Source organism: Podospora anserina, chromosome 4 (assembly GCF_000226545.1).
Source record: "Podospora anserina S mat+ genomic DNA chromosome 4, supercontig 1".
In the NCBI taxonomy this organism is placed as follows: domain Eukaryota; kingdom Fungi; phylum Ascomycota; class Sordariomycetes; order Sordariales; family Podosporaceae; genus Podospora; species Podospora anserina.
The window spans coordinates 689,043-703,895 of NW_001914834.1; the positions used below are offsets into that span (position 1 = coordinate 689,043).

General features: G+C 50.8%; 3 protein-coding genes across 3 annotated transcripts; 1 reads left to right on the forward strand and 2 right to left on the reverse strand.

Moving 5' to 3' along the window:
* Positions 1 to 2,604: 2,604 nt before the first annotated feature.
* Positions 2,605 to 5,842, reverse strand: PODANS_4_1920 (uncharacterized protein; the record flags this gene model as incomplete). Its single annotated transcript, XM_001903780.1, has 2 exons — positions 2,605 to 3,510; positions 3,560 to 5,842. The coding sequence occupies 2 exons, from the start codon at positions 5,840 to 5,842 to the stop codon at positions 2,605 to 2,607; spliced, it is 3,189 nt and encodes a 1,062-aa protein (XP_001903815.1).
* Positions 5,843 to 8,257: 2,415 nt separating this feature from the next.
* Positions 8,258 to 9,400, forward strand: PODANS_4_1930 (uncharacterized protein; the record flags this gene model as incomplete). The annotated part of the gene is made up of 1 exon (XM_001903781.1): positions 8,258 to 9,400. One exon carries the CDS (start codon positions 8,258 to 8,260, stop codon positions 9,398 to 9,400), a length of 1,143 nt encoding a protein of 380 aa, XP_001903816.1.
* Positions 9,401 to 12,665: 3,265 nt separating this feature from the next.
* Positions 12,666 to 14,159, reverse strand: PODANS_4_1940 (uncharacterized protein; the record flags this gene model as incomplete). The annotated part of the gene is made up of 1 exon (XM_001903782.1): positions 12,666 to 14,159. The coding sequence occupies one exon, from the start codon at positions 14,157 to 14,159 to the stop codon at positions 12,666 to 12,668; it is 1,494 nt and encodes a 497-aa protein (XP_001903817.1).
* Between the last annotated feature and the right edge of the window lie 694 nt (positions 14,160 to 14,853).

A 14,853-nucleotide genomic window follows, 5' to 3' on the forward strand; every position in this document is an offset into this window, starting at 1 on the left:
CATTGGGCGCCCCACGAATTCTCGGTGGCTTGGCTCGCCCATCCTTCCCGCCTCGACTCGATCAGGTTTCATTTGCTCGACTACCGTTGCGATCCCTTTCACGACGGTCAACACCATGACGGCTTTTTTTGTTGCATGAATCCCACCTTCTTCGCGCCCTTCCATGATCGCCACTAACCGCTCACTCATTGCTGTTCGTTAACAGCCCATCGGGACACCATTCATACTTTCTCTCCCCCTGGTTTGCTCTAGAGAATGCCGACCTGGCCGTGGGCGCAAAGATGGCGTGGACAGAACGGGGTGTTGCGCTCTTTGCGTGTGCCACTACCATGGTCGTACTAGCTGCCACAGCCGTCGTCCTTCGCTTAATCTCACGTGGTTATGTCCTTCGTAGGCTAGGCTTAACAGACTGTTGTATCCTTATCACGTTGCTCTTCTCCATCGCCAACACCGTCGGCGTTGCTATGCGTTGGTCCACCCTGGTTTTTTTACTCAGCACCGTTACTGACGCGTTCCAGACATCACCCACGGACTCGGTCGTCACCGAACAACCATCACCCGAGACCAAATCGAGGGCTACCGCTTCGTAAGACCCCCCTTTTCTCCACCATCAATCTCAAGCTTCACCGCTACCCCCCCTAAGTGGATGTACATCGACATCATCATCGACGGAACAAGCCTCATCCTCACCAAAATCTCCATCCTCCTCCTCTTCCTCGACGTCTTCGTCATCGCCACAGCACGAAAAGTGACGTACCTTTTTCTTACACTTGTCATATGCTACGGCATCTACCTATTAACCTCCAAATCCTCTTCCGCATCCCCATCCACTCATTCTGGGAACTAGCCGCTTCGAAAGAGAGATGTCTCCCCTCAGACGCGAAATACTACGCCGACGCGGCGGTGAATATCGCGCTTGACTTTTCGATATTTTGCATCCCTATCCCTGTGGTTAGGGGGATGACTACCCTGCCGTGGAGGGAGAAGTTGTGGTTGTATTTGGTTTTTGCTCTGGGGTTTTTGTAAGTCTTACCGGGGGGTTGAACTGGGCGAGGTGGTTTGCTGACTGTTATGCAGTGTCTGCATTGTCTCTTGCATCCGCCTTCATTTTCTGTGGTATGTCACCGAGTCACCGGACAAACCATTTTGAGGGAACTCACATGGCGTATTGGTCTACCATTGAGATGAATGTGGCGATTATTCTGGCTTGTATACCCACGCTCAAGCCGTTGATGAGCAGGGTTTGTCCGTGGGTGTTGGGTTCGGCTGCGGTGCCGGATGGGACGTCTCATGATTCCTACGCTGCATTGTGGGAGGGGGAGTCTGGGGGTTGGTTCCCCTGAGCTGAGGTATTTTGGGGGGAGGGATCCGGAGATGAGGATGGCGTCATGAGACTTTTTGTATTCATATTTTATTGCTGCTGCGAGGGTACGGGATTGAAAGGCTGCATGATTGTTAAAGTATGTGGGGAACAGAACGACTTGAAATGGGACGGACATGGGCATGAGCATAGGGAATCTGAGATTGATGGAATGGGATGTAGGATTTGGACTGGGATTATATGAATTTTGCATGTTCGAACTAGATGTCTACAGGTAAGTAGATTTTGAAAGTTGATAGAACTACATATACTCGCTGGCGGTGGAGAACATCCAGACTATCATTTCGAGGGAAATCCAATGCTGATTCTGGAAGGCATACTGACAAAAACTAAGGAAGATTTCTCTCCCATTTTTACATTCACTCCCCCCTATCTTCCAATGGCCTCAGGCGCATAAGCGCCAACAGAAAATAAAACTTGAAAATAAAACGGGGCGGCAAAAATAAATTCCGGGATCCTAGTGCCAATGATGCATACATGGAGAATGCATTCCCGAGAGGCGTGATAGTCAACTGCCCATTCTACTCTTTTATGACTGGGTAGGTACTAACTTTGCCAGCTCGTTTTCATGATCGTGCTATGCTACCTTAAGTCACGCCTTTGCCGAAGATTCGGCTGAGTTTATTGATCCCTGCGGCACAGCGGAACCCCTCGACCTCGCCTCACCGCGTTTTGGATAAATATAAGGTTGTTTACGCCCTCGAGCCCAGCCATAGATCCCAGATCCTCGAACCTTTGCCTCTCTAGACTCATCGACTCCTTATGCGTTTGACAAGACGGTGACACTTGCTGCGCGGCAACGAAGACCCCACACCCAAAAGGGCCACCAGGGGAACACCAGTAAGATCTTGTACGGACCAATTATATCCCTACCACAGTTGAACACCTCAAAGAGTGCAGGACCTCGGTTTAACACTAACCCACCAGTTCCAAATCTCTGTGGCAAGCTAGCTGGAGCGCGTGATAATGCTACGCCTCCTTCGAACCACCGCTGGGCCCAATTGCTATTGCCACAAGCTTATTTTACGTTATCGACTAACCTGTCGTTTTGGAAGAAGCTGCAAACCATGATATTACCACCTAAACGGGGAAATATGCATCGTCTTGATGCAGGATTGAAAATGCAAGAATTATTTGGTCTCTAAATATACTCCGTCCCCCACACCCCTTTGGTAGTAAAAAAGAAAAAGAAATATAGGAGAAAGAAGATGAAGGTCGAAATGTTAAACATCTCGAGAAAATAAAAATATTATAATACGTCCTGAGTAACAGCCAAGAACTATTTTGCGTCCTTGCATAGTAAAAGCGCTTGTATGATATTCTGGTGGTAACCATAATACGTTCTGGTTATTGCAAGTAATCCAGCGGTAGTCTTGTCCTAAACCATACGAATAACACACCGGACTACTCAGCTGATTTAGACTTTCCATGGTAGCCGTGGCTATCTGGATACGCCCGATATTCGTGTTAATGTAAGCGTTGGTATAGTCGAACGATAGACAGGTAGCAGTTGAACCAACATTTAACGTCTGTGTGCAGGTCCCCGATGCCGTATCCCAAATCTTAATGGTGTTGTCGCTCGAGCCCGATGCCACACGCTGGCCGTCCGGCGAGAACGCGACCGAGTGGACCCAGCCGCCATGGCCCTCTAACGTCTGTGTACAGGTTCCCGATGCCGCATCCCAGATCTTAATGGTGCCGTCGATCGAGCCCGATGCCACGCGCTGGCCGTCCGGCGAGAACGCGACCGACCAGACCGAGCCGCCATGGCCCTCTAATGTCTGTGTGCCGGTTCCCGATGCCGTATCCCAGATCTTGATGGTCTTGTCGCCCGAGCCCGATGCCACGCGCTGGCCGTCCGGCGAGAACGCGACCGACAAGACCGAGCTGCCATGGCCCTCTAACGTCTGCGTGCAGGCATTCCATTCCGCTTCTACAACTGATATTGTGCTAATCCAGCCAGGCTCTTCCTTCTTGAAGATTTTCTTTATCATACTGTCAGTCGGTGCAAATACAAGGGCTGATGTGTATGCTTGAAGAGGGGCTTTCTCAATTATCATCCTGTAGGACAGCGCAAACCGATATCCATCCCGGACGATAGCTATTAACCTCCCTCGAATGGTATGTCCCTATACTACTGTTAGACCAGCCTATAGCATTTAGTGGTCTCATACTTACCAATAAGCTCTCTAACTGTCGTATGGCATTGATGCCCTCTGGTAAAGCTCGGAGTAGACTAAGAGCTTCAAGCCAATAAAGATACTTCGTTGTAAGGAATCTGTGGATATCCCCATCGTCTTGTAGAAGATGAACCCATTTTGAGCTTGTGCTAGAGACCAAATCACGTAAATGGTCAATCCAGTAGATGCATGAATATCGTACCATTGCCAGCGGGTCCGGGTCTGGCACTCGGACGTTGTCAATCAAGAATCCCGGTGCATTTAAGCAGTATATGTCTCGTCGCAGCTTCTGAGACATAACATTCAGTGACCTCCAGAAGATGATATAGCTCACATCCTCTATCCCAGTAGGGAAAACCAGCTCGAAAGCTTCTTGAGAAGCTTTGTTGGAGGCTTTGTCCGAAGCCGTGCCGAGGAGAAAGTCCTTGGCCGATTGGTGGACGAAATAGACCGTTCGTTCTCGGATGATCAAGAACGAGCCGCAAAGCTTAACAATCTCTTCCAAGGACTCCGGATCATCGGAAACGTCATCCGGCATCTCAACAAGAGAGGCGAGTTCATCAAGGCTGATAGGTCGGCGAACGGCTGCGGCGACGGCAAGAATCTGCTTGCAAAGCTCTGCATCCTCGGAATGGCCAATCTGCTCCAGCATCCGCGCATATAAAGAGTCTAGTCCGCGCGGAAATGTCTGTAACTTTGCTAATATATGCCGCTTCTTAACCTTCGGATCCGCGAGCGCCTGGCAGACCAACGCCACCCACAGAAACGTGCCATTTGCGTGGGAGTGTAAGTAATCCCGAATCTTGCCTATCATGTTGGCATCGTGTTTCGTTTTCGATGCCAGTTGATCTATCCTGTTTTGGATAAATGCGTTGACAGCAGTAGAAATAGATTCGGCGTTGAGCTCGAGGCTTAGCCTCGCTTTCTGCGTGGCTGTTTCCAATTGCTCTTCGATATCCGGCCAATTGCGACTCGAGACGATCCACTTGATTGGGGAGGATGTGCATGAGGTCCGGGTGATCAGCTCGAGAAGCTGCGGCAAGTCTGTCACGCATTCATCAAGCGCGTCGATGATCAAATACGTCATTCTCAAGCCGGGATCTTGTAGAATGCTAGTAAAGATCTCACACAGGACAATCCATACGTTAGGACCCTCAAACATCTTTTTTCCTGCATGATCATAAGGTCGTCGTACGTGTGAGATGAGTGCTGGTTGTTGGCTGACAAGAAGGTAGATTAGACCGCGGAGGACGGCAGTGGCATTATTAATGCGCGAGTCGGTGGCTTGGCAAAAGAAGAAGGATAGAAGGCCAGGTGGTGTAGACTTTTTTAATTCGTCGATGATGCCGCAGAGCAACATAGTCTTGCCTTTGCCGGGGTCGCCGTTGATCCAGAGCAGCCGTTGATCGTCACCGTCGTGCCATTGTTGGAATTGGACGTTGCTGAGAACCCAACAGTAGGAGTCTTTCAGGAGGCCGCCCTTGGCAGCTTCGATCCGCTTCTTATCGTGGCGAGGGTCGGTGACACGCAGGTCGGCCAGACAGCCGTCATCCTTCCCAATCTTCTCTCGCAACCGCTCAAGGGCCTTCTCTTTTCCTTCGCCGTAGATAAGAGGCAGATGGACGTCGAAGATACCGAAAAGCGAGTATGCCATGTCTTCTTCACGTGTTGTATTGCGTTGCTTCATCCATGCCATCCGGTCATGGACACTGAAATCAGACAAAGGACTACCTCGGAGGGCCTCGAGGGGAATTCCCGTTACGTCGTGGATCATTCGCTCTAGAGAGTTCCTGTCTCCAATACGCGCCTTCTCCCTTGAAAAGAACTCGACTGATGTCGGAGCAATAAGTTCTTGGAGGGTCCATCCTCGAGTAAACCATTTGCATTTCTGAAAAGCCCATTTCCAACTAGGATCGCCGTCGGCGTCTCGCTTGTCCGTTGAGACGTCTGTAAGATAGACATAGCACTTAGCCGCATCGCGATACCACCTGAACATAGAGTTGATCGCCTCCTGAAGCTCAGTGCTGTTGGACTTATCGATACAGCATGTGTCTACCCAGAAGAATTTCAGCCCGTCACGCCAAGCTTGATCTGCACAAAACCGGATCTTGTTGTAGCCGAGTTTGCTTACGGCTCTGCCGTCCTTTAAATCTTTGTAGCTGACTTCCTCCTCATCGGGCCCCCATGTGTGTGAAAGAATCGCATATGGCGGAATCTTGCCGCTGGGCAGGTCCTTCGTCGGGCGGATCTCGCCGGCATCATCACGTTCCAGGAGACGCATGGTTCGGGACCGCCGAGGCTCGGCCGGAAAGGTAAAAGGGTGGAGCGGTAGGTGCGATAGATAGACGAGGATATTTGCGATCTGCGGGAACAAAATAATTAGAAACTGAAGTAAATAGCGCGCCGCGATTGTCTGGTGTTGGAATTTATCTTACTGGGTAGTTATAGTGTATGAGGAAGACCCTTTGTAATGTGTTTAAGAACTATCGCGGGCTTAGACCAATCGTGATGAGGGGCGCGCAAGGGTAGAGTAGGAGAACGCAAGCTGTTCAGAGATGCAGCTGCTGTTCGAGAGAGACACGGGACGGTTGACCACGATATTGCGAGTCTCGGTGGGCTCGAAGCTTTGAAGTGATTGATGTTGCTATTGCAACCGGCTTTGGGCTTCCTCGACCCCTCATGTTGGGCGTTGATGGATTGGCAGCTAGGCAGCGCACGCAAAAGCACGGGACGTCCCGAACCAATCAGAACTAATTATCTTGTGAAGGTAACTCGTTGAGACAGCACCTTGCCGTGCACCGGTTTGGCTACACCCTTTTACAACCCAGACTAACCTTTAGAGAATCACTCTTAGAGAGACTGGGCTCTGAAAGCGCCACAACCTTGCAAGTACTACGAAGTACTATTACCCTTGAATTTATTTACAGATTTCAATACTGCAAATTAGAATCCAAAGCTATCAGAACAAAAATACTAAACGCATTTGTAAATAGAGAGGTGCTTTGTATAGACTACGGAAGGAGGATCTTGTATGACGGACCCCTATCTGAAACCTCTAAAAGGGATATACAGTTTGAAGGTAAACTCTAGATGAATGGTTCGGTACAGCTAAACAGTGCACAACGGATAGTGGTCCTTAGTGTCACGACGCTGACACATGCGGGGCGCAGAACGCCACCCCGGCCAATCAGTGGATAAGCCAATAAGAGGTTCACAATTATCACGGGTGTCACTCTTGAAAAGTGATAATCGGTCTATATATATGGAGAAACTAGATAGCTTGTAGATAGTTCCGCAGTATGCAATCACAGCTTGTATTCACGGTATCTTGTGTTTACATTGAGATATCTTGTTGTGCACTGTTTAGCTGCCACCGAACCAATTGTCAGAAGTTACCTTCAACCAGTATCCCTTTCAGAGGTTCTGTACAGGGGTTCGTCACAGTACTGGAATGACATAGCTTTGGCAGCTAAGCAGCGGGTAACGATAACGGTAACGACGACTGTAGGGGCAACGGTAGCGGCAACAACAGCAATAATAACAATAACGGGAGCAAGGGCGGCAATAAAGGTAGTAATAACGATATGGATCAATCCATGCTGGTGCATTTGTCAATATAGTTATCCAGCAGCCAAGGCCATCTTATCGGTTCACATCTAATTACCCCGCAGCCTATCAGCCAATCGAAAAAGACTGCCCCACATCCTGCTGCTCAAATGAAAGGGCCGGAAGCGGGGATGCAGCAAGTCTCCAATAAACAACTTGGGTTATGAGCCGCACGCTGCTCACGAGTTGAACCTCACTTCTATGTATCATGGATTCGGAGCGCCAGGCATGATGAGTCTCAGCTTGCAGGGGAGCAAGTAACGTTGTATCTCGTTTAATCAAGAGGTGTTGGCGGCGATCGCAATGTTGGCGCATGCACACGTCTCATCGATGAACAGGCTGCACGCTGCTCGCGAGTCGAACCTCACTTCCATGGCACACGTTGCCTGTGAAGGCAGTTAAAATATTTGGCCGATGCTCCCCTATTTGCTTTCATAGCTGTTTCTTGTCCTCGACAAAGCCAGACCCAGCTTACTTCTATTTATCATCAATTCACTATCACCTTTTGCTTTGAGCTTACATTGAATGCAACATGTGCCAATTTATTAAGACCACTTTGACCTGCGACCATCCCTCTAAACCTTCATTCTGGATCCCTGAGAGTGCGACGGAGTGTGAAGATGCCGTCAGAGCTGCTGTTCATGATTTGAACGGTCAACTGCAGCGCTGCACTGGATACAACTATACGACAAGCACTAGATATGACACCGGCCATTGCAACAACAGCTCCTGCCGCATGAAGGCATTTAGAAAGTGCGGTTGGAAATGCCACATATGCCAGTCCGAAGTTTCTGCTGGTCTCGATACCTGTGCCTGTACCCACAGGGCTTGCTACCTGTGCTCGATCAAAAATTGAAGTGAATGATCAGTTGCATCTTCCCGTGCTGGTCTTGTAACACCGACGGGACTAAAAAAGAACTATAATGCAGGCAGCCTTGATTGGTAACCAGGTCGGGCGGAGGCGGTGAAGGCGATGACTAGCAAACAGACCTGTCTTTAGGTTCCCTAATAAACATCATTGTCACACATTTCCTCAACCAACAATGGTGACGCTCTCCTACCCAAAACATGTTACTTACGACGTGCCATCATGATGCAAAACTTCTACATTAAATCTGTCGTTTGGGATTTGACTTTCAATTTGGAGAGCGACATCACGCTTGAGATAGGCTATGGAGGCGCAGCCTTCCGTATCTGCTACAATGCACGCACCCTCGCCGCCTCACCATATGCCCTGGAACAGCATCACGAGTTATACCGAATTCTATATAAGGATGATCCGGATGGAGGATCCTGGCAAGCGGTGGAACGACTCCGAAAACCATTTGAAGAACTTATGACCCAGATGGCCCCAAATCCACCAATTGAGTTAACACGGTATCTACACAGTTATCTTTACCCGCCGTGGTTTATTCTCGAAGCAGGAGTAGCTGAGAGCGGGCGCGTTCAGCCATATTTCAAGGCGGCCCTCTCGCGACAGGAGTTCGGACGTCCGGGTGAATATGTGAACAACGACTTCCTTCAACCGCATTTGTCTCCGCTGCTTGACTCGAAGCTTAACAAGTACTCATCTCATCATGTACAAGTCCTGGCTCAGACATCGCAGCTAGTTCCATCTAGGGTCCTTGTCGACGGCACTATCTACTTCTTCAAGACTTGGATATCAGGTCGGGTGCATGGATACCACGAGCTACAGTTATATAGGAAGATCCTAGCGAATACCGAGGCAAGCCCGCCCCTTCTCGCTGGCCCACGCATCTGTCGCCTTCACGGTCTAATTATCGACGATGACGATGATGTCCTCCAACACTATCCGCTTGATAGCGACGAGGAAAATCATTCCGGGACACGTTTGGTCGGACTACTTCTCACGTGCATCGAGAATCGAGGCACTTTGAAGGATTTGGCGCCTTGGTCGGACGACTGTACAAATGAGGATCGGCTTCGCTGGTCTGGGCAAATACACCATTCGGTCGAATGTTTGCATAACGCAGGTGTAATTTGGGGAGACGCTAAGCCCGAGAACGTCTTGATTGATATGGAGGGCGATGCCTGGCTCATTGATTTTGGCGGTAGTTATACCCCGGGCTGGGTTGACGAGGATAAGCGGGAGACTGTGGAAGGAGACCGACAGGGTGTGCAAAGGATTGATGATTGGCTCACCAGATGGTCCCGCCAGCCGGTTACTCGTATCAAGCGGAGTGGTGAAGGGGGTGGGGAAGGAGGAGTGTGATGGTTATGGAGGGTGTTGTCATGGTGATGGAGGGAGGGGAAGGGGCTGTGGTATGGTGAGAATCAGGGGGTGATTTGATGGAGAGGGGAGGAGGCAGGGAGGGAGTGTTGAGGGGGGTAAGGAGGTGGGGTTGTGAGAGTAATGAAGGGGCGATGGGATGCGAGGTTGATGCATGTAGTGTCTAACTTGTCTGTCTGTCCGTATGTCTAAGAGAGAATTAGAATCCGGGGAGTTCAATTGGGACCCATGGGCGAAGCACGGGGAAAGGTACCACATAACGGAGAATCTAAGCTCCGCTTCCCCAGCCAAGAGGTTTGCTAGCACAGTCAAACCTCGCGTGATCTGTGCGCCAGCCCCGCCATTTAATGCGACCGAAACAGATCGTTGGCAGCGGGACTGCCCTTTTACAACCGGCAAGCAGTCATGGCTGCAACGTGTTCGATTCCAACAGAGGACGCAAAAGTATCTATCCAAGAGGCCGGCGTGTATTTCCTAGAGGATTCCCTAGTAGGAAGTCAGGTCGTCGAGTTTAATGAAAGAGGTTTGCCTACTAAGACGAAATATGGCTTGGAATTCTGCGCTTAGAACAGGCCGACTCCCAAATCTGCATAGTTCATTTGTGATGCAGTGGAGGTGAGGCCATTTTCCAGAGTCCCGACACCATGCGGTCTTCATCTTAACTCAAAGCCAAGAAAGTCGTCAAGAAGAGCAGACAAGTCGCCATCTTGAAATCGAAAAAGGCATGACTGGGAGCGTTTGACTTCTGGGCCGGGTTTTAGGCGAGTGAAACCGCTACGCAAGCGAGTCAGCCACAACATCTTGCCTACGGTCCAACCCGCTCAGTACTCACCTGGAACCGTCACAAGCGGAGTGGCAAGAGACGTTGTCGTTGTTCCCAACTCCAATTTCTCCACACCCTGAGTAATAGCCACCATCTTATACCCCAACGCGATCCCATCCATGGCCGTTTTCGGCGTAGGCCCCGCGTCTCCAACAGAAGTCCACGTGCAATCAAGCCGGTTAGACGGAAACCCATCAATATAAACCGCCCCAAGTCTATGAATGTCCCCGTTGTCTGGTTCCTTGATGCCGGATCCTAGAGGTGTGCAGGTCGCACGGTGAGATGTTGGAGTACCCTTGTAAGTCAGATCTTGCGTCGCGGCCGCGCTGTAAAGGGTGTCGCCTTCTACAAACGTCGCGGTGCCGACTAGGAAGTCCGTTGGCGAGCGTGTTTCGGGGGGTTGTTTTGATAGGGGTAACTGGGCAGTCTTTTTTGGCGCATGTGAGGAAGTATGTTGTTGTGCCGGATGTTTGGCCTATGACCGAGATGGCCGATCCGGGGAAGTCGAAGCCCCAGTCTAGGATGGGGACGGTGACGGGCTCCTGGGCATAGCATACCACCGAGAATAGGGCCATGGAAAGGAATTTGGACGCCATCGCTGGGGAATCTCATGAATGCATGGAAGACAGAAAAGAAAACAGGAAGAAAAAGGAAGAGCATAACAGCAACATGGGTAATCAATTGGTCCCTAAGTTGCTGTGGTTGTTCATGCAGATCTTGTTTATGCGGATCGTAATCGTTTTGCACAAGTCCCAACGCTAAGCCTGGTTTGCCACTCGGCCTAGGCTTGTTCGAGAGGGGAAGAGGGGCAAAGAGCAGTCTGGACGCGGTTGAGGCTCATGATTTGGGGAGGCCTCTCACCTGCCATGTAAAAATATGATCTGAGAGATGAAAGACATGCTCCAGTAAACGAATAAGAGTTATGTACTATTTGCCATCACCTACCTTGGTCAAGTTCATTAACCTCCACTCGTCACACTTCTCCTTAGATCCACCACATTCGACTAGTCGTTTTCCCAGTGAAGTTTGAGGTGCTGGTACCTGTGAGATGGCTTGTGAATAATGAGGTTTGGCCTTCCATATACTGAGAGAAGAAGGCGGTGAAACTGGTGAGAAACGGGTTGGCATCGGTGGTAGCAGGTCGGATGTCCTTGCGAGCACCCGGTTTCCATGTTTTCATCGACTTGAGGCAGTCATCATGTGCTGCTTGCTTTTCCTGTCGGCACTTCGCCTTTGACACCTCGAAATCATCACCGGGGTTTCTTGGGCGCTTGGAGACTCCTCGTGGCGATGTGATACTACTAGTTGGTGTCTTTGGACGAGTTGACGTTCGAACAGTTTGGGTCGATGTCATAGCTTTGACCCAGTCCAGTAATTGAGAATGGCATTCAGTACCTCTGGGGTAAACGTTGGGGCGTTCGGACAGTGGGATGCGGCATAGAATATGCTCGATCAAGGCAATGCCATTGGCAAGATCTTGTTCCGTGATAGAGAGTTGGTCCTTGAGGAGGATCGTGCTACCTGGTGTGATGGCATACTGCGTACCAAGTTGAAGCCGCTTCCGCTTGTCAGCCTTTTGTTCCAAATGGGCCATGTGTATGGGTAAACTTACAAATCTAACCATGTCTTTAACCAATTCTTCGTCGCCAGAGAAAAAAGTCTTGCGGAATTTGGTGAGCCTTGTAAATGGCCAGTCCAAGCTGTTCCAAGTTCTTATGCCTCGCTCCAAGTGTCATGTGGAACGTCAAGGTTGGTTTCTGCCAAAGTCTTTGCCTCTCGGTAATTGTGATTGCTTTCATGATCTCAGCTGCTCGTTCGTGCTGTGGAGGGGACTTTGGTTTGGTGGTCTGAGTTTGATGATATGGACGGCTCTCCCCTGGAGGGAAGAGTGGCGTCGAAACCTGCGGGCAGAGCTGCCTTGATATCGGCAAAGAGCTTCTCACGAGTCACGATGTGGATATATGGCTCGTTCTCATGAGCAGCAATGACCATGCCTACCAAGCTGTGAGTATCCTGCGTCACTACCCACGCCCCCGAACAATCAAGAGCTGCACAAAGAATTAACTTCCAGTACTACCTATTTGAATCCAAACATCTCAAAGGGCTCACCAGTGAGAATCCAGCAGCTACGACTGGACAGGACAGGAGAGAACCTATTGCAGTTTGCCACATTCTGGATAGCCACCGCGGTCGGGATATACACGCTGGCGAGCATCGCGCTTGGGGTTGCGTCAGTGGTGTACGCTGTCAAGGCGTACGATATGGGACTCAAGCAGTACCAGGTGGCGGTTTGGCAGTTTTGTCTTGATCTCGAACAGGCAAGCGACGTAGGGAATAGGAGGTGGAGGGAGTTTTGTTATGACGATGACAGTGTAATTAAGTGCTACCAAACACAGACGCTACATCGACTTTATATCTCACCGCTTATGGCTTCCACCCCCCAGTCCGATTCCTAAACAACCCCTCCGGATCAACCTCCTCCGCCACCTCCCTCGCCAACGCCCTATTCTCCGGCTTCAACCTCCCGAAATAATCCTGTCTGTAGAACCCATAGTTCATAAACACCGGCAAGTCAACATTGTCAGGTAATTTCCCCTCCGCCTGCCAGCTCAAGACCCTTTCCCGGATCCCGGTATATGTCTCCTGCATTTTGCCATCCATAAGGGGGTAATCCAACGGGTTGAGAAAAGCATAATTCATCTCAATAATCAGCTTATCCGCATCAGGATCAGCATCGATCAAATCAGGGGACTTTTCCCTCGCTGCGGCAGCAATGCGTTTAGGGAACGGTTGGTAGGCTATGCTAGCCACAATCCCGGGAACGGCGAGCGTGGTGAGGGAGATGTTTCTCCAGTGGGCGTGGATTCCCTCCAACACTTCGACAGAGTGAGTCGTGGACGGCAAGGGGATTGTTTCTGTCCCGATTTGGACTTGGAATCCTTTCAGCACGACCCAGTTGGAGAAGGTCATTAGGTCGGCGTAGGTGCGGGTTCGGGCGGTGTTGGCTATGGGGCCGATGGAGGTGAAGTTGGTGAAGGTTCCTGCGGGTGGGGTAGGGCCGTCGTAGAAGAGGAAGAGGATCCAGGAGTCGACGAGATTGACTTGTGCGCGCTCGGCCGTGACGATGACGGCGGCGCGGTCGTCGGTGTTGTATTCGGTGAAGTCGCGGACGGCTTGGAGGATCTTCTTGTCTGTGGCTGGGGTGCGGAGGAAGAGGAGGTTACCGCCCCAGACGTTGCCTTGTGGGTAGGCTTGGGTTTTGTAGTTGGTGACGATGCCGAAGTTGTTGCCGCCGCCTTTGAGGGCTTTGAATAGGGAGGGGTGGTTGGTTGCAGAGGGGTAGGTGATGGTGCCGTTGGGGAGGACGAGTTCGTATTCGAGGACGGAGGAAGCAGACCAGCCGTGTTGGGCGGACATGTATGAAAGACCTCCGCCGAGCATGAGACCGCCTGTGCCCGTGTTGCCGATGCGGCCGCCTACAAAGGTCCAGCCAGTGCCTTGGAGCTTCTGGGCCAGGCCGTCGAGACGGTTGCCGGGACCAAAGTCGAGGATGCCGGTTGCAGGATCTAGGTTGGCATGGTCGAGGTTCTGGGTCGAGATCAAGGGACCGCCGTCAACAGAAGCGTAGTAGTTGTTTGGGGAGTGGCCACCGGATTTCACGGCAAAGTGCTCGTCGTTGGTGTTGAGAACCGAGATGATGGTGGATACTTCGGCTGCAGACTTGGGGAAGATGATGCAGGACGGCTTGAGGGCGCTGCAGGATGCGGACCAGTACTCGGTTTGCTCGGCAATATATGTCGGCGAGATGGGTGCCGAGACTTCGATGTTGGTGTTTGCTCGAAGCTCGGAACAAGTATCTCCCTTCACCACCGAGATCAAAGAGGCAACGGCCACGAGGGAAGCCACAATGGACTGCATCTTGAGTTCTGCCTTGAAGAAGACTCGATGGGCCAACTGGTACTAAGATCCTAGATGCTTTTGGCTTCACTGACCCTTTTATCCTTGCTGTGTTCTACTTGACCCTCTTGTTATCGTCTAGACAAAGTCAACAATGACGTGACGTCCAGTGCTATCCCCAAACGGATTTTTCTCCGTCCTGTATTCCGGCAAGATCACCGTCATCTTGCATTCGAGCCCCCAAAACGGGCAGATGCCCCGTGGCGGGAGTTTGGATAAGGAGAATGGAACACGCAGTCAATAGTGAGACAATAACGGCGTGGAATGGTGAGAAAAGTCGGTAGCGAGCATGAAAACTGCTGGCTTACATGCAGGGCGATACTAGAACCTGGGTTTAGGGTAAAAGCCTTGGTTAGTCTGCCATGAACTCACCGCATTGTCAGCCTTTTCTCCGAACTTACCTCAACCATACGACGGCAGTTGGCTGCTGTGTCCTACCGCTACCCAAAGTCCCGTGCAGGCTACGAACTGACCTGAGCTGGCGGCTTCAACCAATAATGGCTTTCTTTTGAGGTTGACGATACGACGCAATGGTCAGGTCCCATAATATGATCGCCATATTAGGCCCTGATCAGCGGGTATAACCGTTCTTCGATTCATTTGACAACAACTGACAGCTGTGACATGTGGGGCTGAGAGGAGCAGAACAGTTGCA